This window comes from Balaenoptera physalus (genome assembly GCF_965194825.1).
Source record: "Balaenoptera physalus genome assembly, chromosome: 13".
NCBI lineage: Eukaryota > Metazoa > Chordata > Mammalia > Artiodactyla > Balaenopteridae > Balaenoptera > Balaenoptera physalus.
The window spans coordinates 45,615,674-45,641,145 of NC_138892.1; the positions used below are offsets into that span (position 1 = coordinate 45,615,674).

The 25,472-nt window shown below is 34.7% G+C and overlaps 1 protein-coding gene across 2 annotated transcripts in view; it reads right to left on the reverse strand.

Moving 5' to 3' along the window:
* The window catches only part of TRHDE (thyrotropin releasing hormone degrading enzyme), a 394,213-nt gene that overhangs the window by 11,257 nt on the left and 357,484 nt on the right, over nucleotides 1–25,472 (reverse strand). Inside the window, exons 16-17 of one of the 2 annotated variants that reach the window (XM_082418907.1) lie at nucleotides 6,359–6,526; nucleotides 5,680–5,820 (exon numbers count right to left, since the gene is read on the reverse strand). In XM_082418907.1, the coding sequence (XP_082275033.1) occupies nucleotides 5,680–5,820; nucleotides 6,359–6,526 (309 nt within the window). Of the gene's footprint in view, nucleotides 1–5,679; nucleotides 5,821–6,358; nucleotides 6,527–11,160; nucleotides 25,225–25,472 lie in introns of those variants that run through there. The other variant, XM_082418908.1, reaches the window with a different exon arrangement.

Here is a 25,472-nt window from a genome sequence, read left to right on the forward strand (position 1 = left end):
AACACTATGTATCAGTGAGTTGGAAAGATTTCTCATTTCATTTATTGTCTACTGTGTTAAGGGTACCTATCACAGGTTATCATACTCTTTGAAATAAAAAAAGTACACTAGACTAAACTGGAGGCAGGATCAAGATGGCTGTGTAGAAAGACCCTGAACTCACCTCCTCCTATGACATGCCCATAATACAACTATATAAAGAACTTGAGAACAAATTATGTATCCATTCATGATAAAAACCCTCAACAAATTGGTATAAAGGGAACATACATAAACATAATAAAGGTCATATATGACAAGCCCACAGTTAACAGCATACTCAATGGTGAAAAATGAAAGCATTTCCTCTAAGATCAGGAACAAGACAAGGATGCCCATTCTCGCTACTTTTATTCAACATAGTATTGGAAGTTCTTGCCACAGCAAACAGACAAGACAAAGAAATAAAAAGAATCCAAAGTGGAAAGGAAGAAGTAGAACTTTCACTGTTTGCTGATGACATTATACTATATGGAAAACCCTAAAGACTCCACAAAAACAAACAAACAAACAAAACCTATTTGACTAAATGAATTCAGTAAAGTTGCAAGAAACAAAATTAATATACAGAAATCAGCTGCATTTCTATACACTAATACTGAATTATCAGAAAGAAAAGTCAAGAAACCAATTCCATTTACAACTGCATCAAAAAGAATAAACTATCTGGGAATAAATTTAACCAAGGAACATGAAAGACCAGGTACTCTGAAAACTATGAAACACTGATGAAAGAAGTTAAATGCAACATAATTAAATGGAAAGATATACAGTGCTATGTATCAGAAGAATGAATATTGTTAAAATGTGCATACTATCTAAAGCAATCTACAGATTCAGTGCAATCCCCATCAAAATACCAAAGGCATTTTTCACAGAATTAGAACAAATAATCCTAAAATCTGTGTGGAACCACAAAAGACCTTGAATTGTCAAAGCAATCTTGAGAAAGAAGAACAACACTAGAGATATCACACACCCTAACCTCAAACTATACCACAAAGATATAGTAATAAAAACATATGGTACTGGCACAAAAACAGACACGTGGATCAGTGGAAAAGAAATAAATCCATGCACATCCGGTCAATTAATTTGTGACAAAGGCAGCAAGAATATACAATGGGGGAAAACCAGTCTCTTGAATAAATAGTATTGGAAAACTGGACAACTATATATAAAAGGATGAAAGTGGACTATGTTCTTATACCATATACAAAAATAAATTCAAAATGGATTAAAGACTTAAATGTAGGACCTGAAACCATAAAACTCTTAAAAGAAAACATACACTCTTTGACATAAGTCTTGGCAATATTTTTTTGGATCTGTCTCCTCATGCAAGGTCAACAAAAGCAAAAATAAACAAATAGGGCCACATCAAACTAAAAAGCTTTGGCACAGAAAAGGAAATCATCAACAAATGAATAGGCAATCTACTGAATGGGAGAAGATATTTGCAAATGATATGCTTGATTATGGGATAATATCCAAAATACATAAAGAACTTATAAAACTCAATATAAAAAAAACCCATTTAAAAAATGGGCAGAGGACTTGAATGGACATTCTTCCACAGAAGACACACAGATGGCCAACAGGTACAAGAAAACATGCTCAACGTTGCTAATCATCAGGGAAATGCAAATCAAAACCACAATGAGATATCACTTCACACCTGTCAGAATGACTATCAACAAAAAGTAAAGAAATACCAAGTGTTGGTGAGTACATGGAGAAAAGGGAACCCTCTTGCACTGTTGGTGGCAATTTAAATTGGTACAGCCCCTATGGAAAACAGTATGGAGGTTCCTCAAAAAAGTGAGAAAACAGAACTATCATACGATCCAGCAAGTCCACTCACGAGTATTTTTCCAAAGAAAACAAAAACACTAATTGGAAAAGATATAAGCACCCTTGTGTTCACTGAGGCATTATTTACAATAGCCAAGAAATGGAAGCAGCCTAAGTGTCTATTAACAGATGAATGGATAAAGAAGATGTGGCATTTATATATACAATGGGATATTACTCAGACCAAAAAAAAAAAAAAAAAAATGGAATCTTGCCATTTACAACTACAAGGATGGACCTAGAGGGTATTATGCTACCTGAAATAAGTCAGATAGAGCAAAACAAATATTGTATGTTTTCAGTTATATGTGGAATCTAAAAAAAAAAACAAATGAAAAAATATAACAAAGCAGAAACAGAGCCACAGATAAAGAGAAATAGTGGTTGTCAGAGGGGAGGAGGGTGGAGTGAAGCGAAGGGGATTAAGAGGTGCAAATACTAGTTATAAAATAAATAAGTCAGAGGGATATAATGTACAGCACAGGGAATATAGTCAATAATATTTTAATAACATTGTATGGTGTGTAATTTATAAAACTGTGGAATCACTATGTTTTACACCTGAACTGTACTGTAAATGAACTACATTTCAATAATAAAAAAAAAAAACTAAAAGTACTCTAAAGATAAGATTATGAGTTCTTGAAAGCAGAGGTCCAGTCATCACTAAAAGAGGTTTTCTAATGCTGTTCTTACCTGTGGGAACTTAAGTAATTTAGCTTCTGGAGCCTCAGTTTTCTCATCTGTAAAATGAGGGGAGCTAAACTGTATGACCATCATAATTTGCTATAATTCTAACATTGAACTATTCCATGGGAAAAGTTATATCAATAAAATAAAATAAATAGACATTCAATAATAATATAAGTAATCATTAGTGATCAATATGTGGTTACAGAAATGGCCTACTGTACAGGAATGAGAATAATTCTTCAAAGAGTGTTTTGCTTATACTTTGCTTGCAGTTATGTAAAGAAGAAAAAGGCACAATCCTTTCCTTGAAGGTAATATACTATCTAGTATTGTAAACAGATCATTCCCAGTTATTGTGGCTAACTGTGGTGAAAATAAAATTATACAGTTTTCAGAGAAATTCTCTTTAGCTGTGGGGTCTTCAGAAAGGCTTCCAGGAGATGATGCCAGATAGATTAAGTATGGAGTAGTTCCAAATATCAAGGAAGAAAGTAATTTTAGGCCGAGAACCAACATAAACAAAGGCAAGGAGGTGTGAAACAACATGGTGTATGCCGACGACTACATGCATTTGGTATTGAGTGTATAAATTGTGAGGCTGAGGATAATAGAATAAGAGGTAGAAGGGTTAGGAAGAGAGGAGCTTAGATTTTCAGTGTAGCACAGAGTATTGAAGGTTTTACAGCAGGAAAATATCATTTTTGCTTTTCAGAGAGATTCTTGGGACAAAGGGAAGAGGTATGTGTGTGAGTGTGTGTGTGTGTGTGTGAGTGTGAGATTGTGTGAGTGTGTGTGTGTGTGTGAGTGTGTGTCTGTGTGTGGTGCTGGTGGTGGTAGATATAAATATACAGGCAGGAGACAGAAGGCTATTGTTAAGAGTACTGGCAAGACATAAGAACCTTCACTAGAGCAGTGGTAGCAGGAAAGAGAGGAAGAATTCAAGAAACATGAAACATTTAGGAATTGTTAAATTATAAGACCTCAAGCCTAATTGTTACATATGTCAAGGGAAAGGGAGACCCATATGTAGATTTCCAGGTGCCTGGCTTGAGCAATTGGTGGATGACCATATATTTACTGAGAAAAGGAAGACAAAGACAAAAGGAAAATGATGGTTTAGCTTTGCAGGTACACCCCAGTAGGGGATCTCAACAAGAAACTGTCTATCATACGGTGAAGCTTAGGTGAAATGTCTGAGTTAGAGATGTAGATTTGGGAATGATTCAAGCCACGAGATTTGATGGCAACTAAAACCAGGGAGAATCTGCAGGGCAGGAAGCAAGGAGAACCTTGGACAATTTCTCCATGAACTTTCATGTTCAAAGATCGACAGAGGAGTAGAAGATGACGGAGACAATCCTATTTGTCAAGATAAATACTGCCCTGTCTGTAGAAATGCTTAAGCCTCAATCTTTCTTATTTTTTTTTTTAAGTAACAGACTTTAGTTTTAGAGCAGTTTTAGGTTTACAGAAAAATTGAGCGTAAAGTTGAGTTTCTAAATGCCTCTTCCTCCCTCTTCAGAGTTTTCCCTATTATTAATGTTCAGTTAATAAAACAAAGAGGTCATTAGACTGAGGTGGTTTTAATGCTGTCTCGATCTTTCTACCTTTTGATTAGAGATCATGGACTCTCAGTGAAACAAAACAGGCATATCAGGAACCAAACATTTTTTGGTAGGGACTATAGACTATATATGCATTACACTGAACTCTGATCTACAAAACCACTCCCTAAAGAAACTCTGTTTATTTGGTAGATATTTGATACTTTTTAAAGTGAAATACTTGTATATATATATATTAATTCCACCTTGTGTCTGACTATTCATTATACTATGCGCACGACAGCAAAGCAAGTTCTAATCTTTCAAACATTCCAATTTCTGAGCTGAAAATACTAGGGGAAATAAATGTCGTTTCTAGGAATATCAGTGCTTTCTAACAATGAAATATTTATAGATAGAAATATGTTTTAATATGACACATCCATTCAAATTGAACTCATTATACAAGGTCAACCAATAAAAATGTGCTTTTAAAAAATAAAGTTTATACACCAGTTTTTAAGAGACGGAACAGTAGGTATGTTGTCTGGAGACATTTAAGTTGGAGAACATGCAGCATTTACATGCTCTATGATGAATTTAATTTTAAAATACCGTAGAGATTATCAGAGTAATAAATTAACATTTATTATAATATATTTAAATACATAACGAAATATTTTCTAAAATTGAGGCTGAATTATTCTCAACGTGAAGCAAGATGGCTCAGGAATAAATTCTACTGCAACTAGAATTATACAGCCATTCAAATATTCCTTCTCCATATCATGGTTTTATTTCAGGTGTTTAATGACATTTATATTTTTATTTATTTATTTATTTTTAATTTATGGCTATGTTGGGTCTTCGTTTCTGTGCGAGGGCTTTCACTAGTTGTGGCAAGTGGGGGTCACTCTTCATCGCTGTGCGCGGGCCTCTCACTATCGCGGCCTCTCTTGTTGCGGAGCACAGGCTCCAGACACGCAGGCTCAGTAATTGTGGCTCACGGGCCCAGCCGCTCCGCGGCATGTGGGATCTTCCCAGACCAGGGCTCGAACCCGTGTTCCCTGCATTAGCAGGCAGATTCTCAACCACTGCGCCACCAGGGAAGCCCAACATTTATATTTTTAAAAGAATTTAAACAATTCTACAGAAGTAATTAAAGTTTTCTTGTTATAATACCATTACGTATGATTCATAAATCATTTTTTCTACAACACACTCAGGATATAGGGTTTTAATGACATGATTGCTCCAACCTAAGACAGTTTGATAGATCTTCCAGGAAAGCTGCAATGCTAAACCTTTTCACTCTGCTCATTTCCATATATAATTATGGTTATCAATCTTTAATAAATGAATAATGTTATAGAACTGTTAATTAATTCTGAGTTTCACAAGAGTGGCAACACCCATCTTGGCTGACTACTTCAAAATCTAATTCTATTATCTGGACCTTGGTTCTACCACAAAAAGTAGGGCTTTTAGCTCTCATATGTCACCTTTGATTTACTCACTCCAGTATGAATGATTGAACTCTTATTTTTACCTGGTATTTAATATCTTCCATTTATCTCTAAAAAATTTCCAGGCAAGGTCTCGGCCATGTGGATTTCGAGCTACATGGATTATCACATCAATTGCATCTTGATCCAGCACCACCTCAGAATTCAGTGATAGATTTAGAAGCCTTTAAGGATAGAATTGTGGGGAAATTTTTAGTCCAATAACAAAGATTTTTAAAAAAATTACCAAAATTACATGATTTAATTTATCACAGTCTTCAAAGAATAGTCCAGTGTAAACTTTACTAAAACAATTTTATCAATAGAACAATTTTGTTTTTATAAAAGGAGGAAGATCAAATTCATCATATTGTAATTAATATATTAATTAAAGTCTGAACAATCTTGTGGGTGGAGAAATCATAGTTTTGGTTTGATGATGCAAACTCACTTTAAAAATTCTTTTTAATAAACGCTTCTTTTTATAATGAAATATTGTCTTACATACATATGAAAAAACATATAAAATAATTAGTTAGAAACTAAGGTATACCTTTCAAATCAACAAGCTTTAGTCATATTAATATGGCAGTTTTCCTTAGCTCTAGAAAGATAAATTTTAGAGTAACTAGCATATATTTAAGGAAATAAAAACAAGTTCAGTACAGTTTGATTAACAGAGAATACTCTCATTACACGAATTTTAAAAATTAATTGACCCACCTATTTAATAAATTCCTGTCATCACTGCAAGTTAAGGCTTCCAATAATATTTTCTTTTCAGAAACGGCCGTGGTGGAGTGGAATTTCATCCATATGAATTCCCAGACATCCTCGTCTAGTAGTGAAACTCCTGTACAGTAGACGATGTCTCTAACATTTAGTGGTATTCTAAAGAAGCAACCCATGGTGGTTTTCTGTTAATTAAAAGCTTCATAGTATTGAAAATAAAGACAGATGCTGCTCTACTAGTCAGTTTTTAAAAAGATGGTTTTGTTAATTAGATTTACCTGAAAGAGAATAATGCTATATAGTAACAGTATTCAAAAATATTCCCAACTAAATGAATAAAATAATGTATTTTATTTAAAGATAGTTTTGAATGAAAATTTTTCCACTCTTGAAACTATGTAAACAAGAATCAGAACATAAAGCCTTAAAAAAATAGAAACAGGGTGACTTATATTTCCACCAACATTCATATATTTATCAATCAAAAATTTTGCTCTCAGAATTGTTAGACCCAAGAACCATGAGAAAGCACTGGATGAAGAGACTGACTAACCTGGATAAAACAGAAACATCTCCTAAGTTCTTAGACAATTTTTTCTAAAATTATTTTTCTCAAATAGCTCTCCAAATTTTGGAACCTAGAAGATTATTAATAGAGATAATAAACAGATAAAACATAAGTAGTAAATTTTGAGAAAGTAAATGTTACAGTGGGAAACTGTTACTCGATTTAATTAATCTTGGCTATTTATAAGCTGAAATTCTCATGTGTACTTCGCTGTGGCAATTTTTTACTAAATATTGTTCTTTCAAGTTTTGATATATACCCCACATTTTAAAAAACTGTTCTCTTAAAGAACACTCCAATATTTTAAAAAATTAAAAATGCATTTCTGCTTTGTATAATATTTAGTGATCTATTATTAAAATTTCTCATTTATAATTTGAATGAGGTTTATAATAAGAAATGTTTTCTCTGGATAACAAGATGAAACAATCCCTTTTAAATATTTAAGACTTTGATGGTTAAAACATTGCTTTGGTTAATGGAGTATTTGGAAAACAGGAGGAAGCGTCTGAATGACTACCAGTAAGATGATCTTCATCTTACTCTGTTAAGCAGCTAAGTAGGTCTACAATCAGGATATTGAAGTTTGTGTATCAGGATACCAAATGTGTAGAGTTGTTAGTACTATCATACAAAATTCACAGTTCCCAGAAATGGCTAAAAGTATATTATTCTGTCTCTTCTTACCAATAATTAAAATGTTTGGAGAAAAGTTACTTTAATCTTGCTGACTGAAGCTTTTTTTCCTTTGTGGTATTTGAAGGCAAGCATTTTGTTTGTTTGATTGATTTGTTTTGTTTTTGAAGAAACAAAAGGAATATAGACATCAGAAGAAACCAGAAAAGAGCTTCACTTCTTTCTCCTGTCTTCCCTCTCAGCCCTGGAATCCCGTGACGAAAGTACCCATAATAGTCTTCCCAGTGGCTGGTGAAACTTTCTTCTCCCTGCTCTGTTTATGACCAGCTTGCCACACGGCACATCTGAAACCACTAGGGAAAACATTGCCACCATATGTTGAAGAGTGTGTCCGTCCTGGTAGATACAACATAAGATTACAAAAATGCATCCATCTTTACTAACTGCAATGAGAAAGTTAAAAGTTTAAAGTCTTCCTTTAAATCAAGAGCTAAAAAAGAGGATGAATTTTTTCCCTCCAAATATTACAGGCTACAGGGCATAACACTGTACTATTATTGTCATGACTTTGGCCAAGAGATCACTATAAAAATTTGCAAAAACTAACAATAAAATGTCTACTTAAATCATCAAATCATAGATCAATGCATATTAGACCTAATAGTAACAGCTTACTTTCTAAAAAAAATTCCTTAAGCAATTAATATACCAAAGAGTTCAGGGATAGAGCCCACTGAATGAGGTTTGTTACTGCGTATGAAACCAGTCTCCAATATTAAGCAGAAAGGCATATGGAAATATAGAAAAGGCAAAAAAAGAAAGAAGAAAAAGAAAAAAGAAAAAGACAGATATTAAACTGTTCCTTAGAAATAACTTGTGTCATATACTATAGTCATTAGCAACATTCCATATTTTTGCAATTCAGTAGTTGCTCCTGGCTGATGCTGAACTGTGTAAAATGCAGACACAAATGAATAAATGGGTTGGTCAGTGCAAAGTCCTGGACACTGGCTAAAGGGGCATCAGAGGTAGAAAATACCACTTTTGCACAATACTACATTCCAGGTTACCTATCTTATTTTATTTAGTCTATATGATAATATCATGATATCTGTATTATAAACTTCTTTTTGCAGGAGAGGAAACTGTTCTGAGAGAGGATATTTTGCGCTATAACAACAATATAGTAAGTTGAGAACCAGGATGAGCTATACATGAATGTCTTTCCTATTTCTATCAGCTTAGACATAGCTAATGATGATGAAAATAAGATATATAGATTTCTGTTAGTAGTAATAATCAGTAATTGTCACTGAATGCTGATTTTTGTTGTTCCATAAAACGCTATCTTATAGAAAGTAAGAACAACCAAATCCTGGATCTAACTAGTAGTCTGAAGAGTAATACCAGTGCATCTAATCTATAACTCCCTTAGTGCTGAACTGGCCACAGATGTCACTCCTACCCTCTTTTTTTCATTACTTTTTTTTAAGTCCATAGTTTAATCAGTCATCTTTGACAAATATTCAATGGCGGCAAGAATGGTTTTCCAACAATAAGCTTCCATTCTGTTCACCAGCATCGAAATGACACTTGTTAAAACACAGCCTCTGGCTGACTTAAAGGACATAGGCTGGGGGTGTATTTAAGGAGCTGCTGTGTAGCAAGCTGATCATATACAGAGCAAGGAGAAGAAATCTTGAAAGGGCACCCAGCAATGAAGTGCTGGATGAAATAGCAGACGGACCATCCTGAAGGAATCTAACAAAAGTTGTCCTGGGCAAAGGAGGCCTTTGAAAGCAAAGCTCCCCGGAATAGGGGTAAATTCTGTTTTTGAACCGGCAGCCTCAAACAAGAGAAAGACCACATAATTTGGATGTGCTCTGGAAGAAACTGCAGGTCAAGTTTCAGGCTCATGAGCAGCTGTCCCCCTGTGCATAGCAGATGCGTCAAATTTCATTACTATGAAAATGAGACTTACATATATTTACACATATAATCTGAAACCTGTTGATGGTCGACTGAAAAATAGCCCTTGATCTCAGCTACAAATCCCCAAACTCTCAGGAAAGTAATGGCTATCAGCAGATCCTGGGAGGTACACTTGCTTAAGATTTATAAGGCTCCTTAGAAGAGCAAGGACAGAGCGGATTAGCCGGAAAATACCACTCTGATTTTTCTAGCATCTCCTCCCAACCCATCAACTCCTTATCTTCCTTGCTCACCCACCAGATAAAGAATCAATGTATAGTTCACAAGATTATTTGTACTCATCACTGAAAATAAAACAAGATTGGTGAGCACTGAACTTGCCAAGGGCCCTTGGCTCCTAATGATTTCCATTGTTAATGAACCCCCTTTTGCTGCTAAATTTGTAAAGATGTGCTAACAACATTTTAGCAAAATGATTGCTCTGGGGACAGTTTAAGATCTCTTTGTATAAACCAAAGTCATTAGGAACAAATGAAGAAGCTCATTTTTTGTAAAGCATGAGCTGAAAAACCCACTCATAGTTATGAATAGTGCAAATGAGTCCTATGAGATTCTTGATATTAGGGTTACAGGGAGAGAGAATATGGAAATTGTTTATGAAAATGTGAATACCCCCATGGTCATTTCTCTTTAACTGCTGCCTCAGAAGTAAATCTTTTAGTGGAATTTTATCATGTGGGAAGGAAAGCTGGGTATGGTATACATTATATAAAGGAACAGGGAGCTGGTCTCTCCTAGTGGCCTTCCTACAAGATGAATGGGATAATGCTGAGCCAAAAGGAACTGCCTTTATCTTTCTAAGGTACAAACTTTGCAGAAATTATTACGTAATTAATGTAACTTCTACTATGTTTTTTATTCTACTTTCATTTTAAATAGTATGATGACAGAGTTCATTTGTATGATAAAACTTTTGAAAGCATAAAAATTCAGTATATCATTTTGGAATAATTTATTTTTTGCATTTTGGTGATGATATGTTTAACCTTTTTTATCTTGCCAAAAGCAAATGCCTAAAAACTAAAAGCTTTGGGGTAGAAGTTAAAAAATTAAGCAGTGGAAAAATTAAAGGCATGCATCTTTTAGGAAAAATTTTTTACTGAGTTAAATAATAATGGTGATGTAGTGGGACTAATATTTTAAAACATAGTAAATTGGTAATTATTTATTAAATGGAAAATTGTGAAGTAGATTGGTAAATTAAGGTAAATAACAGGAAAATTTCCAAAGATTTTGCTATGAAATTTTTCATTGCTGCATTGTATTTTAAGGTTAAAAATCAGGACTCATCTAAAATAACAATAAAGGACTAGTTTAAGATATAAATGGCAACTAAGAATGATATCACAGATTAACATTTAATGATATGGTAAAATATATTATTTAATATGATGAAATATATTTTTAAGGACAGAGTGTAATATATATATATATACATATATATATATATAATATGACTTGTTAAGTCTAAAGAAAAACATTAATGTGTATGTTAGAAGAAAGGCTGGAAAGATAAACAAGAATATTAACAACATTAGCCTCTGGGTTTGGGGATTATAGGTAACTAGTGTTTTTTTTACTCACGTATTTCAAATTTAATAATTTAATAACTTTTACAGTTACTTTGGAAATAAATAAGAGCATAACTCCATTTATAAAGATAAAATTCTGTTACTTTTAGAATAAAATATATACCAATATAAAAAATGCTGTTGAATAATATATAGAAATAATTCTGATGATACAGTTAAAATATCTCCCAGAGGAAAATTATACTTGCTAAAAGAAAAAAAACACACTATTTTAAAATATAAATTTTGATGCTTAATCATGATATGGGTCTATTTATTTCTAAGCAGGTTCTCAGTAGACCTAATTTGACCAGTAACTGCCTCCAGGACTGGGCAAGTCAAGGTCATTGCTTTGGGCTTTATTTTTTAATCCTCATTGGACAAGGGCTAAAGTACATGAGTTCTAAGGTCCCTTCCTGCTCTGTTAGTACAAGTGTCTTTTCATTAGTGATTGTATTAACATTGAAATGTGGATTTAATTATTTTCAAAGACAATAAAAAAAAAATCTCAAATCACTGGCCTCTCGAAGAATACCTCTTTCTTTCAGTGGCACTACACACACCATTGATATAGAGTGTGGCACACCGTTTAATTAATTTTAATTAATTTGCAGTTCATTTGAAATATCATTTGCCTATTCTAACTAAAAATTAGAAGACAGCTTTGGTTGAGGCTTCCTCACCAACACTCCGTATCTTGCTCTGCCTTATAAGTACAAGCACTCTTACTTCTTTTGGGGCAGACAATCCTAGACTTTTAATTATCAGACTGAAAAATAACCTGCATTTACAAAGGCTGACCGTGTCCATCTTGTCCGCTACCCCATCTCTCATTCTATCCAGATTTCTTGGTCCCTTGACTGCCGCTAAGAAAGCCATCCTGAATAAAAATTACAGCTGTTTAGAAGGAATGTGTGACTTTTTGCACCTACCTGTCTGTTTCCTCATCTGGAAAATGGGAATCATAATTCCTTACAGGGTTGTTACAATGATTAAATGAAATAATGTTTCATTTGATATTCACATGAAAACGGTGCATATCAAGGGATCAGTATGGATTTTAGATAAATGTTGTGCATAGCCAAGTGCAGGGGACATAGAAAATGGTCTAAATAGGTAGTAATAACATCTCTCCTCCTCATTACTTTTACTACTATTATTATTAGGATGCAGTGCCAACAAATATTCCTATCGTTCCCAAACGAGTACTGGACTATAAAGAAAGCAAAAATAAAGTTTTTAGACAACCTTGCTAAAAGTGAATGAGTAATTATAAAAGTCACTACAGACACCACATCTCAAGTTTAAGGCATCACAATAAAATACACTTTTATAATTCCACCTAACTTTACTGGTATACTTGTCAATCAAATACACTGCTGAATCTATACAAAAACCCTGGCAACCAAAGGAATATCGTTCCTTAGTATCTCTACAAGGCCCATGGCCAACGAAGAACAGAATCCCAAGTGAAGTATGCAGTTGGTGAGCGGCTGAAAGAGCAGGAGACAGCAACGCTGTCAGCTGGCACCTTTCATGCATCAGCTGGGGCTGCTCTGTTTCTGAAGAGTCTTCTCACTGGTGCCCACACAGCCTGCTCATTCCCACTGAAAATGGAGCACGACAAAACAAAATACCCTTTGGACCTGAAAACAAAATAGAGTTGGGGAAAACTGGTGGACAATAGACCAACAATATTTAAAATTACTGTGTTCTGAAATGATGTTCCAAACCTCTTCACATTTTATTTTTGCATATTTGCGAAGAGGTATATGCTGCTCTTTCTATATGAAAGAAAAAGGATTGCTGGGAATGGGTGAGTCATTTTAACTCTTAATATCCCGAATGTATCAAGAGTATATTTTAAGATAGCTGCACTCCTTTTAAATGGCTCTTATAATTAAAATATATGTACATTCACTTTGCTTAAGCTGAAATAATATATATTACATTATATTTTAAACCTTTAAGTCCCTATATATACAGTAGCTATTATTTCTACTGGCTGGGAAGGGAAAGGGATGGAGAGGGTTAAGTTTCTGGGCTGTAAGACCACTTCATAAAATATAATTGCTAAAGCGTAAGAACAAAAGAAACCAAGTGACTCAGACAACATTAAAAAGAAGAGGACAAGGAGAAGGAGACATCAAAGAAAAAGTAGAAAGAAAGAAAGAACACATGAGGCATGTACAGAGTGGCCAAAAAATTCAGAGTAAAAATGACAAAGACAGGCATGACAAAGACCTACAAAAAGGTAAAGGGGGAAAAATGCAATGAGAGGAGAATTCGTGACTTGATTTGTTGAAAATTTTTCTTTGGCCTGGATTTTAAACACATTCTACTGAAAAGCCTAGAACAAAGTTATTTAACGTTTCACAACTCAGAACCCTTATGACATCCAGAATCAATTATACCCATAAGACCTCCAAAAAATTGAACTGGTTTATAACAAAGGTAGAAAAATTAAGATATCCATGATGACTCACTTTAAAGCAGTGAGCAGCAGTCTGCTGGCATAAATAGCTCTAAAAACATAATTTAAAACTTAAGAGGTGTACAGCTGTAATAGAAGTTGTGAAATGGCTAATAAATCGCCCTATTTATAGATGCCTGTGTTACAGAGGAGATAAATTGTTTCTGGATAACTGCGTGCCTATTATATGTGGCTTCCCAACGAATTTCAAATCTGCTCTATCCTGATCCTTGAATATTTAAGCTTCTTCTTCACTTAGCTCAGGTCAGAGCACTGTAAATCTAAGTGCCTCCTATGATATGAAGTCTAAATATAGATGGTGTTTTCTGAATCACAAGGATTAGGAATCAGTACTTGCAGTTAACTTTTAAGATGAAAGATAATGATAGGAACGACACATTAGTCACAAGAGCAAATCCATAGCACTATTCCCATTCAAATCATGATCCAGGCTTGAGTGTTTATGAAAACTCCACTGGATGACATAGGGCTCCACCTGAACAAATAAATCTTGTTGCCCAGGAATAACTTACAGCAACAGTCATTGTCTTGAATTCTTCATACAAAGGTTGAAGATTGCACCAGTTTACTGTATCCATCAAATTACTACATCGACAAATGTATGGGCCTATGCAAATGAGGTTTACCTTCATTTCTAATGCACTGTCAAGGTCACTGTGGTTAATAAGGCTGATTGTACAGCTTGGGAAGAATCAACTACAGCCATTTAGTTAATACTTTAGGCATAACAAGTAAACTGTCATGAGTAGGCAATAATTAATATATTTTCCTCACTTGAAAGGTCTCCAAATAAAAGATTTTATTTGGCTAAAGTAAGTTTTACTATTCTCTGTGTGTGTGTGTTTGTGTCTGTGCATTGACCAAAATGTAATTCTGTACGTTTCATAATTTTAATTGTTAGATTCACTGCATAAGAAAATGCTGTACTTTTTAAAAATAGAGAAATATTCTTATTCTCGTCAAATCCTGGATGTTCTATGGTTTCACTGAAATACGCTTTGATTCTCCTGTGAAAAAGCAATGAAATCCATGAAAAACTTTATAATACATGTATGCTAAGGAATAAGGATGTATATAATTAAATCTGATAATTAAATATAGTTATAAAAAATCTAGTCCTGTTACACAAGGTAAAATAAAATTATTGATTAAAAAAAGAAGCTGGGGTCTGGAGAAAGGGAGAATGGCAAGAGTGGATGAAAAAAGTTACAAAACAAGCTAGAAGGCCTATTTTGCATTGGGAGATCATATAGCTGAGAAAAACACACACTTTAAAAGAGTCGACTCAAATGTTATGACTTTCTGAAATAAGTGAAATGTATGTATGCACATATACATGTAATTGGCAGGTATTGGTCATAACGTTGCATGTGTATAAAGAGAAGGGGAAAACAGTGCACATTGAATGCCTGCACTGTATGTTCGTTTCAGCATAAAATAAGCAAGGTTTGTTTATATATGAAAATAAAAGTCACTTCAATTTTTTCTATTTGGTTTTTTAATTATAGAAAGAACCTCAAGTCACTAGAAAGTAAAACAAAAAACAAAAAACAAAAAAACTCTTTCTAAATATTTAGATGTGAAGGGATTCTGAAACACGAGAATGGGTCCTTTGCTGTGAATTTTAGGAATATCTCTATATATTATTCTATCTTCATGCGATAGGCCACTCCCATCTTTTTTTCCTACACAAGTAAAAAAATAATATTCTGAGGAATCATGATATTAATTTTGTCTGAATTTTATGAGGAACAAGAAGAACCTCCCTTCTCAGTATCTTCTTTTATTCCTCCATTTCATGATGAAAATCTTAAGTAAGAACAGGGTGAAGTTAGCGAAAGTTAGAAGTCTTATTTGCTATCTATTGGTAGCACTCCTTGAAATCTCATCAACACAATCCAAAATATTATGTACCAAGTTTTGATTGCAAGGCAGAGGCTAAAGTTGTGTGTATTAGTTTCATATGGCTGCCGTAACAAATTACCACAAACTTGGTTGCTTAAAACAAAAGAAATTTATTCTCTCACAGTTCTTATGGCCAGAAGTCCAAAATCAAGGTGTCAGCAGGCTGCTTCCTCCTGGAGATTCTGAGGAATCAGTTCCATGCCTCTCTCCTAGCTTCTGGTGCATCTGGCAATCCTTCGCATTCCTTGGCTTGTAAATGCATAACTTCAATATCTACCTCTGTCTTCACATGACTTTCCCTCTGTGTTTCTCTGTTCCTTCTCTTCTGTCTCTGATACGGACACTCAACATTAGACTTAGGGCGCACCCTAAATCCATGCAGTCTCATCTCAAAATCATTAATTTAATTACATCTGCAAAGATCCTATTTCCAAATAAGGTCACACTCACAGATGGGGTTTAGGATTTAGACATACATTTTAGAAGCCACTATTCAATCCACGGAAGTGTGTGCATGTGCTTTTATTTTTCCTATTATTGCCAAGAAATTACAAGTCATCAGAGTTCTTTCTCACTTTCAGATATTTTAAGATATGGGTAACGCAAAACAATATTTGATGCCTATGGAAGATCTTTCATCAACATTATCACAATATTGAGTAAATGTTATCACACTATCATTAGAAAGACTACCATGAGTTATTTTCATTTTGAGATAGAATAACTTATATGCATGAAATCAGTCCTAAGTCTTAATCACAAGGGGGAAAAATAAATAAAAAGGAAATGTTGTTGATGTTGCTGAAAGAATCTTCTCAGTGCTAATAGCAATGCTTATATTATTTTTGGAAAATGCGGAGGAAATTTCTTCTTTATAGTGGTTGGTAGTAGTTGCGATAAACCTTGTAATCAATGACTCTTGAATCCATCAGTATAATCTATTGTCTGTGAGTATGTAAGAATGTTTTGGAAGCTGCAAATATTTTTCTTGGTGCTTCTGCTCTGGCTTAGTAAATAATAATGATTACTATTGTAAGTTTAATCACCACTGCTCGCTGTGTTGCCCACGTAAATCTATATTTACTTAGTACTTGTACTGTGATAAAGTCAGGCAGTTAAAATAGAGCGATTCTATAACTAATCAATAGGCGTATCTTTTGACAGATAACACAAAAGTTCAATAGTGTTATGCCTGAAATTGGTATAATATTAGGCAAACAATACTAGCATGATAGGAAAATTACTTTTGGCAGAAATGGGGGGAAAACCAATTACACTGAAAAGAAAAAAAAGTTAAATTAAATCAAGTTATTTTCAAAAGCACACCTCTCTAAAAATTAAAATACCCTGAAAAAATAGTATTGACTATTTGCCTCTATGCATGACCAATAATATAATATTTTTAAGTAAAATGTCAGGAAAAGCCAAAAGGGTTGGGAAAAGGGAAATAAGTGTATGATTATTTCTGCATTTTAAATTAGAATATAAAATCGTTAATGCATTTAGATTACAAACTAAATGTGACTGTAAAAAAGTGAATAGAATTATGCACTTATATTAGCTCTCAATGCAATTAAAATCCCTGCTACACTGAAAAGTAAATTAAAAACACATCCAAATTAGTCCTGCAAGTAGGTCATTCAGTCAAATGTTTATCTGGTGACGAACTGAACTGAGCTAGCATGTATTGAATTCTCCAAATGGCAAGGACAAGCGGTAGTTTCAGTGTGATTCCAGAGAAGCATAGGAGAAGAGAGATTATAAAGTCCTCTTCTACATTTAGTTATAGCCGCTCCTGAAGTAATCTTATACATGACCTCTCCTTATACAAAAGGTTAGTCAGGTAGTGATTGACTACTGGTTATGAAAAAGATTTCCAGTCTGACAAAGGAATTCACAATTGGATTAATTCAGATAGCAAGCCCACTTACGACATTTCACATATGGCTTTTCTTCTCCATAGCTTACCAAAACACTTCTATTTGCTAACATACTCTCATCTTAGAAGAGAAATCCCCTTAAGCTTTGATGAAGGAGCATAATCAATTAACGGGCATTTTTGCTCTTCTCAGCAAATAAAAACAAAACCACCCGATGAACTGAAAATGAAATTATAAAACTTCCAGACGACGTTCTTGGGTCAGTGTAGATTCTGCCCAATCACCTAAACTTTTGAAAGTACCAAGACTTTAATCTTGAGAAATGATGTTGAGGAAGAAGGCCATTTATTTTTAGGTGACTTTTTCTTTTTTTGTTTCTAATTTTTATTGGAGTGTAGTTGATTTACAATATTGTCCCAATCTCTGCTGTACAGCAAAGTGCATCAGTTATATCAGTATATCAGTATCCCTTCTATTCTCTCGCTGGACAATCTCATCTACTTCTCATCCTAACCATTTCTACCTACATCCTAGTGCAGGGGTCTTCAAAATGAGGTGTTTGTACCTCTGGGGGTTAAGTAAGACTTTTCAAGGAGTACCTAAGGATATGGGTAGTAGTAAGGTAATCCATTTTCACATTCTAAATTCTTATATAGATAGTTCTTTTTTCATAAACACCCTTCTCCCACTTTCTCTCACTTTCCAGGAGAGAGGCATATTTCTCATTTATTCATCTTGCATGTTCTGAGGGTGCATTGTACTGCAGTATCAAATAAAGAGAAAATTCTAAATATTGGTGTTGATATCTAGAAAATGAGTTTTCAATTTTTTAAAATCTCTGCTTCCATAAAATTTGAAGAAGGGACTGATCAAGCTGTCAGGTGATAATTAAATTTTGGTGATAGATTACTATGTGATTTTTGGCACAAAACTTGGAAAGATTTTGAACAATTGTGTTACATTCCTGTAACAAAACAACTTCCATTCCCATCTATTTTCATGTATAAGGTTTTTCAGCACTTCAACATAAAAATATGAATAGAATTGATGGTGAAACTTTCTCATTCTAGCAGTGAGTAATATTTATCTGTGAGTATATAAACTAATTGGAAAAAAGGCCAATTTCAATTTTTACTTTTATATTTAACATTTTTTATTTTCATGTTTAGAAATTATTTACCAAAATTTGCAATGTATTTATGTGATCAAGTATATACAGTAAACAATTGTAATGAAAACCCAATTTAGGGGAAAAAAAACGTAACAGGCTTTTATGATGACGAAAAAATGTGTGTGTGTATGTCTATGTGTGTTCTGTGTGTGTATTTTTTACTGCAGAGAAGTATGATAGGGTGATCCAAGAGAGATTTTCAAGCAAAACTATATTATATTAGAACATAATTTGAGGGAGGAGAAAAGAATAATGTGAAATTTGTGACTAGTAAATAAGAACATAATCGTATTTTTAAATGTCTAATGATGGTTATAAAATAGCTATGATGTTTCAAATCCACTGTATACATTTAAAGGTCTTGAACGAATTTTATTGAAAAAAATGTTTATTTACAATATGCTGGAATTTAAATCCTTGCAATTATTTATTTATTTGTTGGTTTGTTCAATAAATTTATTTATTTTAGGCTGTGTTGGGTCTTCGTTGCTGCGCACGGGCTTTCTCTAGTTGCGGTGAGCGGGGGGCTACTCTTCGTTGCGGTGCGCGGGCTTCTCATTGCGGTGGCTTACTCTTGTTGCAGAGCGCGGGCTTCAGTAGTTGTGGCACGTGGGCTCAGTAGTTGTGGCTTGTGGGCTCTAGAGTGCAGGCTTAGTAGTTGTGGCTGGCACACAGGCTTAGTTGCTCCGCGGCACGTGGGATCTTCCCAGACCAGGGCTCGAACCCATGTCCCCTGCATTGGCAGGTGGATGCTTAACCACTGCGCCACCAGGGAAGCCCCAAAGCCCCTCTTGCGATTATTTAAATGTACGATGAAAGTTTTAGATTTAGACTGAAAAATGTCATTTTAGGCAATTCATATGCATAAAAGTTTGAGCCCAAGGGATTATTCTACTCAATTGTCATCAAATGCCTTCCTTTCTCTTACTTTTTATATTAACTCCTGTCACTCTTCCTTCCTCAGTCATGTTCAAATATATCCCCTTCACTTCATTTCCAACACCAGCACTCAGGGCCGGAAGTCTTCCCTGATCTCTCTGATCTGGTCAAATTCCTACAGGACAGTCTCTCAGAACACCACAGATCTCTTTTTGGTTGCACTCACCTGAGTTTCATTTTTAGCTTTATGTGATTATTTTGAACAATTTCTGTCTCCCTCCTACACTCCCTCCTTGCCCCTGCATTCATCTTTAGGATGGGTAAGGGCACAGACCACATATTCTCAATGCCAGTCAGGTAGCAGGGGCTGGCATTGCTTGAATGAAGCAATGCTGCCTTCCAAGTGTCTAGCACAGTGCCTGATACATCGTAGCTGCTCAATACATACTTATCGAATACATGAATAAATGAACATATATCCTCCTTTAACTATATAATCAAAAGAGAACCCAAAGTGGACACATTGTGAGGAAACTGTATGATTTATGTGCAAGCACAGTCAGTGTGAAATTTTGGACTGTTGGAGCTTATGGAAGCACTAGAGATTTGTTCTCGCTTTAGAAACAGGGTTGAAATTTGGAGCCATTAACAGACTTGTCTTAACCCACAGCTACCTAATGACAAACTATGAGCAAACCTAATTCCTCACCCCAGCTCACTGGAGGTTTGGGCAGCCCTGCCCTTTCCACTACTCCACATAGACTCCGTGCTGTGTTCACTTGTCTGCAACAGAACAACGCTGGTATCTGACCACTAAAATGGCAGATCTGGCTGGTATAACTTTACCCTATGAAAACTTATAGTAGGTCAATGTACAGTAAAAAAAATACAAAAAGGAGTGTTAAAGAGCAGAGGTAATAGGACCACAATAACTTGGAAACATGGGCAGTAAATTAGGATCTATGTTTTCAGGGAAGAAAACATGAGGTTTCTGAATCGAACACATACAGACCATAATGGAAAGAGCCCTTTGTCCATCCACCTTTACGTTCTCACATAAGTAAAGCAAATAATGATGGATAGAGAGCAGACACAAAGGAAAGGAGCTTAACTGGAGCTCTTTACACTATGAGATTAAAAAAACGCTATGCCTGGTGGAGGGACATGTACCATAAATAGCAGCTGATTAAGGGGAGGGAAGAAAATGTAATATTTACCCAGAGGCCAAGACAGGCAGTATTTCTTAAAGCAGGGAGAAAAGGGCAAACGTCCCCCTGCTCCTAATTGACAGTCTCTATGGTAATGTTTTGTTTTTTATTTTATGTAACAGGTCACATCCTTATATCCTCAAAACTTATAGAGAGTTAAGCCTAATATTGAAGGCATTCTATAAATGTCCTATTCTGTTCTATTCTACACTGTTCCTACTTTCCCCATCTAAAATTCATACCACTCATTACTCGGGAGGGCGGTCAAAACAAGTATTCAATAGCAGGCAACTTCAAAGATGATTAATGTTGTATAATTTCCTATAAGGGTCAGATGTTATATAGGCATTCTTTTACATAATTCTCAGTACTTGTTTGGTTGTTAGCAGTACTGCCACTTTTCAGAGGATGAAACCAAGTGATTTTCCTAAGTTAATTTAGTTGAACAGCTGCAATCTGATCACGGTGTCTTCGACTCTGAAGACCATAACCGTTCCTAACACCAACGGTTCCCAAAGTGTGGTCCCCAGATCAGCAGCAGCAGCATGACCTGGAAACTTGTTATAAATACAAATTCTTGGGCCCCATTTCACCTACTGAATCAGAACTCTGGAGGTGGGGCTCAGCATAAGTCCCCCCGGTGATTCTTGTGCACAATCAGGTTAGAGACCACAGGCTTATACAGTGTAGCATAAAACTTTTGCCTACACTCACTGCAGAGAGTACTTGAGTTCTCTTGGCTGTCTTTTTTGCTTCTCTTTTTTTTTTGATCATTTTTGAACAAACATCTATTTACTGATGTATGGAAATTTGATACACCACCACAGAATTACCGGCAGTAGGGGTAGAAAGTAGACAGGCGAGGGACGGAAGCCCAGATCCGCCACCTATTGTTATATAATCTTGGCAAGTTGCATAACCTTTGTAAGTTTTGGATTTGTCTTCTGTAAAAGTGAAAATAAAAATGACGAGATCATGCACCAAAAGCACTTAGCCCAATCCTGAAATGTAATAAATACTCAATAAAATAGATATAGTTTTCATTATGATTATCATTGTTAAAGACAACAATATTGGTAACATTATAATTAATTGCATGAGTAGTGAAGCTTATTATTGCAGTATTATGTATGCTGCAAAGCTCCAGAGATTCTCCTCTACTTACAAATTTTATTATAAAATGGCCTTAATTTTTTCAATTTCAAAATGAATTTCCAATTAATTTCAATTCACTAAACATTTTTAATTTCCCACAATGTACAAGGTATTCTGCTCTTTTAGGGTATCTTTTAAGTAGGGTATTGATACCAGTTATCAATTTATATGTTAGGGAATGGATATCACCATTGAATACTTTTTTTAAAATTAAACACTTTAAATCTTTACTGTGTCTTGGCTTAAAGCTTTATTGGAAGATTGGGATTGACATATACACACTACTATATACAGAATGGATAGCTAATAAGGACCTACTATAGAGCACAGGGAACTCTTCTCAATACTCTGTAATGACCTACATGGGAAAAGAATCTGAAAAAGAGTCGATATATCTATATGTATAACTGATTCACTTTGCTGTACACCTGAAACTAACACAAGACTATAAATCAACTATACTCCAATACAAATTTTTTAAAAAAGAAAAAATGTATCTTTTCACATTATTTGAAAAATAATACATTATCACAAAATTAAGAGGCTGTGTCAATTGTGGACACATTTAACTTCAGGTTAAATTTTTATTCAAAGAAAATCGCATATTACTCTATTGAGACCCCTGGACAGTTAACTGTACAATCTCAACAGTGTTTTAATACAGACAGTTTCAAATAATAATTCACTTGCAGTAAAAATATATCCCCTCTATTTTACTCAGTGAAGCTCAGGCCAATTAGTTCTTGTTTATTTGCACCAACCAGTGAAAGAAACCAATTTCTGTCCCTTTTATTATGCTTTTTATCCATACAAAAAGACTATCATCTTTTCTGTCTTTGTTTTTTAGAGTGAAATTCTCAGTTCTCACTACCTCCTCTCGTAGCTGGTGTTTTCAAGATTTTTTAATCATTTGTATTGTTCTCTACCGAATGCTTGGTGATTTGTCTCTTTTCTGAAATGTGGCACTCTGCTGAACTTAGTCCCCAAACCACAGACTAACAAGACGGGAACATAGCTCAATCTGTCTGTATGCATGACATCGCCATTACAATTCAACACACTGTAGCATTTGAATATTTTAACAGGGCTCAGAATGTCGACTCATTCAATGTATCATCCACCGTAATTCTTGAATTTTTCTCACTGTTGCTACCATCTCTAGCTTTTCATTGCACGTTTTGGTTCCATTACCCTGCCCTGCACCAACTTTCCATTCCATTTTCCTGAATCCAATGCCACCTATTCGACCTATATCCCCGGTGTATCAAGATCAGGCTGTATAGTAACACAGCACCCCAGAGGTTGCAATCCCTGCTACTTCCACGACTCTTTGTCCTTTAGATTTACTAGCATAAATACATAGCATCTCTCCAACCAAAATATTTTAGTATACAACTACATTACCCTTGGAGGGTTTTTTCAGATGATTTTTAAGGTTCCAGTTAAACAAAACCAAGCAAACAAACACAAAGCTTACTGGTCTGTTACTTCAGGCACATTTAAAAAGAAACCTAGCCCTCCCCTTAATTGACTCAATTTAAGAAAGTTAAACTCAGCACCAAGAACAGGAGTACATTATTGTTTTATTATTGAGCTGTCATCCCCAAAATATAGATTAAACCTCTGATCTTCACACACAGATAAGATAGCTCAGTGAGTATCATGTGCCCTCCCTGCAGGAAGTCACTTGTGTATGCTGGGTCGTGTCATATGGTTGGTCAGTTGAGTAAACCTTAGTAAACACAGTGTTAGTTTCATTTAGCAGGTTTACTTGCCCAGTTACAAAAGAAAGCAAAGCAGGAGAATATAAAAATGATGAAGGAAATAACAAAAGAACCTTAAAATATTAGGCCCCAATTTAATTATTTTACCATGAATAAATGGCAGGGTTATCAAAACTGAAATGAGCTGACACTTTCATTTATAAGAGAATTATGGAAGTGATTGAAGGTTCAAACTCACAAATCAAAAATTGCTGCACTCCTTAAACATCAATCCATGTGCCTTCCTTCTGTCTGGAACCTGCATCCACCCACCTCACATACTCATACACACCTACCACTGCCTCACTCAGCCCTATCACCTGACAAAGTCCTACTCAACCTTCATGAGGAAGAATGCAGTGTCTCCAAGGCAGTAACCTCTCCCTGCTGTGTGTTCACACTCTGTCTTGTGCTTAGTTCTCGCTTCAAAGTACCACTATTTGTTTATAGAATAGCATCTCCTATTCATTTTGAGCTCTGCCTCTTCTCTTTGATTTTTGGTTACCAGCTGCTATTGAGAATCACTCAATAGAATTTTGTTAAATGAATGAATTATTTTAAAAATAGATTTTCCCCAATAGCTATATTTTTAAATGTAGTAAGTGATGTCCGGCTTGAATAGTGTCTAGGGAAATTGTGGTAATGCAATGGTATAAGTTCAATGTTAATACAATGGCAAGAATATATGTGAGTATGGGTATATTCATGAAAGGGTTCAAAAACAGCTATCAGCTCTGAGAAAAGACATGCGTCTGTAGCCAAATAAAACAAAGAATGAAACCAAAAACAAAGGGGAGGAAAGTTGAGACCACAATCTTCAAATAGTATATATCACCTTTTTTTCCTCAAATGTATATATGATTATATATCTTAATCAAATTTTGGATGTATTGGTTTTGGATAAATGTTTAAGTTTTCATAGCCTAATTAATGTGGTAGAACTGAATGAGGTGGTTAAAAAATAGGAAAAATGTTTTATAACATTTTAAGTCTAATATAATAATTTCAGAAGACTTAGCAAAAAGGATAATCATTAGTCCAAGTTTAACAAATGAATTTGCTTTAGTTCTAAAGAAGAGTGATGAGGGATTTAATCACTGTCTTCAAGTGTATGATGGTTCCATTGAGAGATAGTAGTGATCAAATATTTTCCTTCTTAGCGCAGTGTACGACTAAGACAGATTAACTTAAAGAGAAAACAGGAAAACTCTAGAGAAGGTGAGACGTTCTGACTAATTACTAAGTAATGCAGTGAAAGATTTCCCTCACAGACTTTTAAAGCAGGAGAGCTATCTTTTGCTCTAGATTCAGGTACTAAATTTAAACTTAAACAACTCTCAGCAAGACAAATACCAATTTGTTCCATAAACGGATTACACTGTCTGTGGTTCTCAATGTTCTTCTACAACAAGTCTCTTTCTCTGTGGCTCACGGGGTCATCTCAGTCACTCATATCAGGGACAAGCCCCCTGTAGCACGTAAAATAGAATCATCTGAACAAATTGTTCCCTAGCTCCTCATTCTCTGATGGGACTCTCTTTAACACGGTGGCCAAAGACTGGAGAGGAGTGATTATAAATTGCCCAAAGCATAAAAAGAAATGGAATACAATGATCCTCGGAAATTCAAAGACACCTAAAAAGGTTTAGAAAACTATAGTGAGAAGATCACTGATCTTTGATTATTTTATACACTTAATATTCTTTTCATTAACATTAACAACTGACATTTAGTATAATATTTAAATCAAAAATAATACTATTAAATATTTTTAACCTCACATTATGTATTAAAATACTGTACTGTGAAATTCCAAGATACAAGTTTAAGGTTTCTGTCAAGGGTCACTAAAAGAGTAAAGGTTTTTCATAACCTTTTTGTTT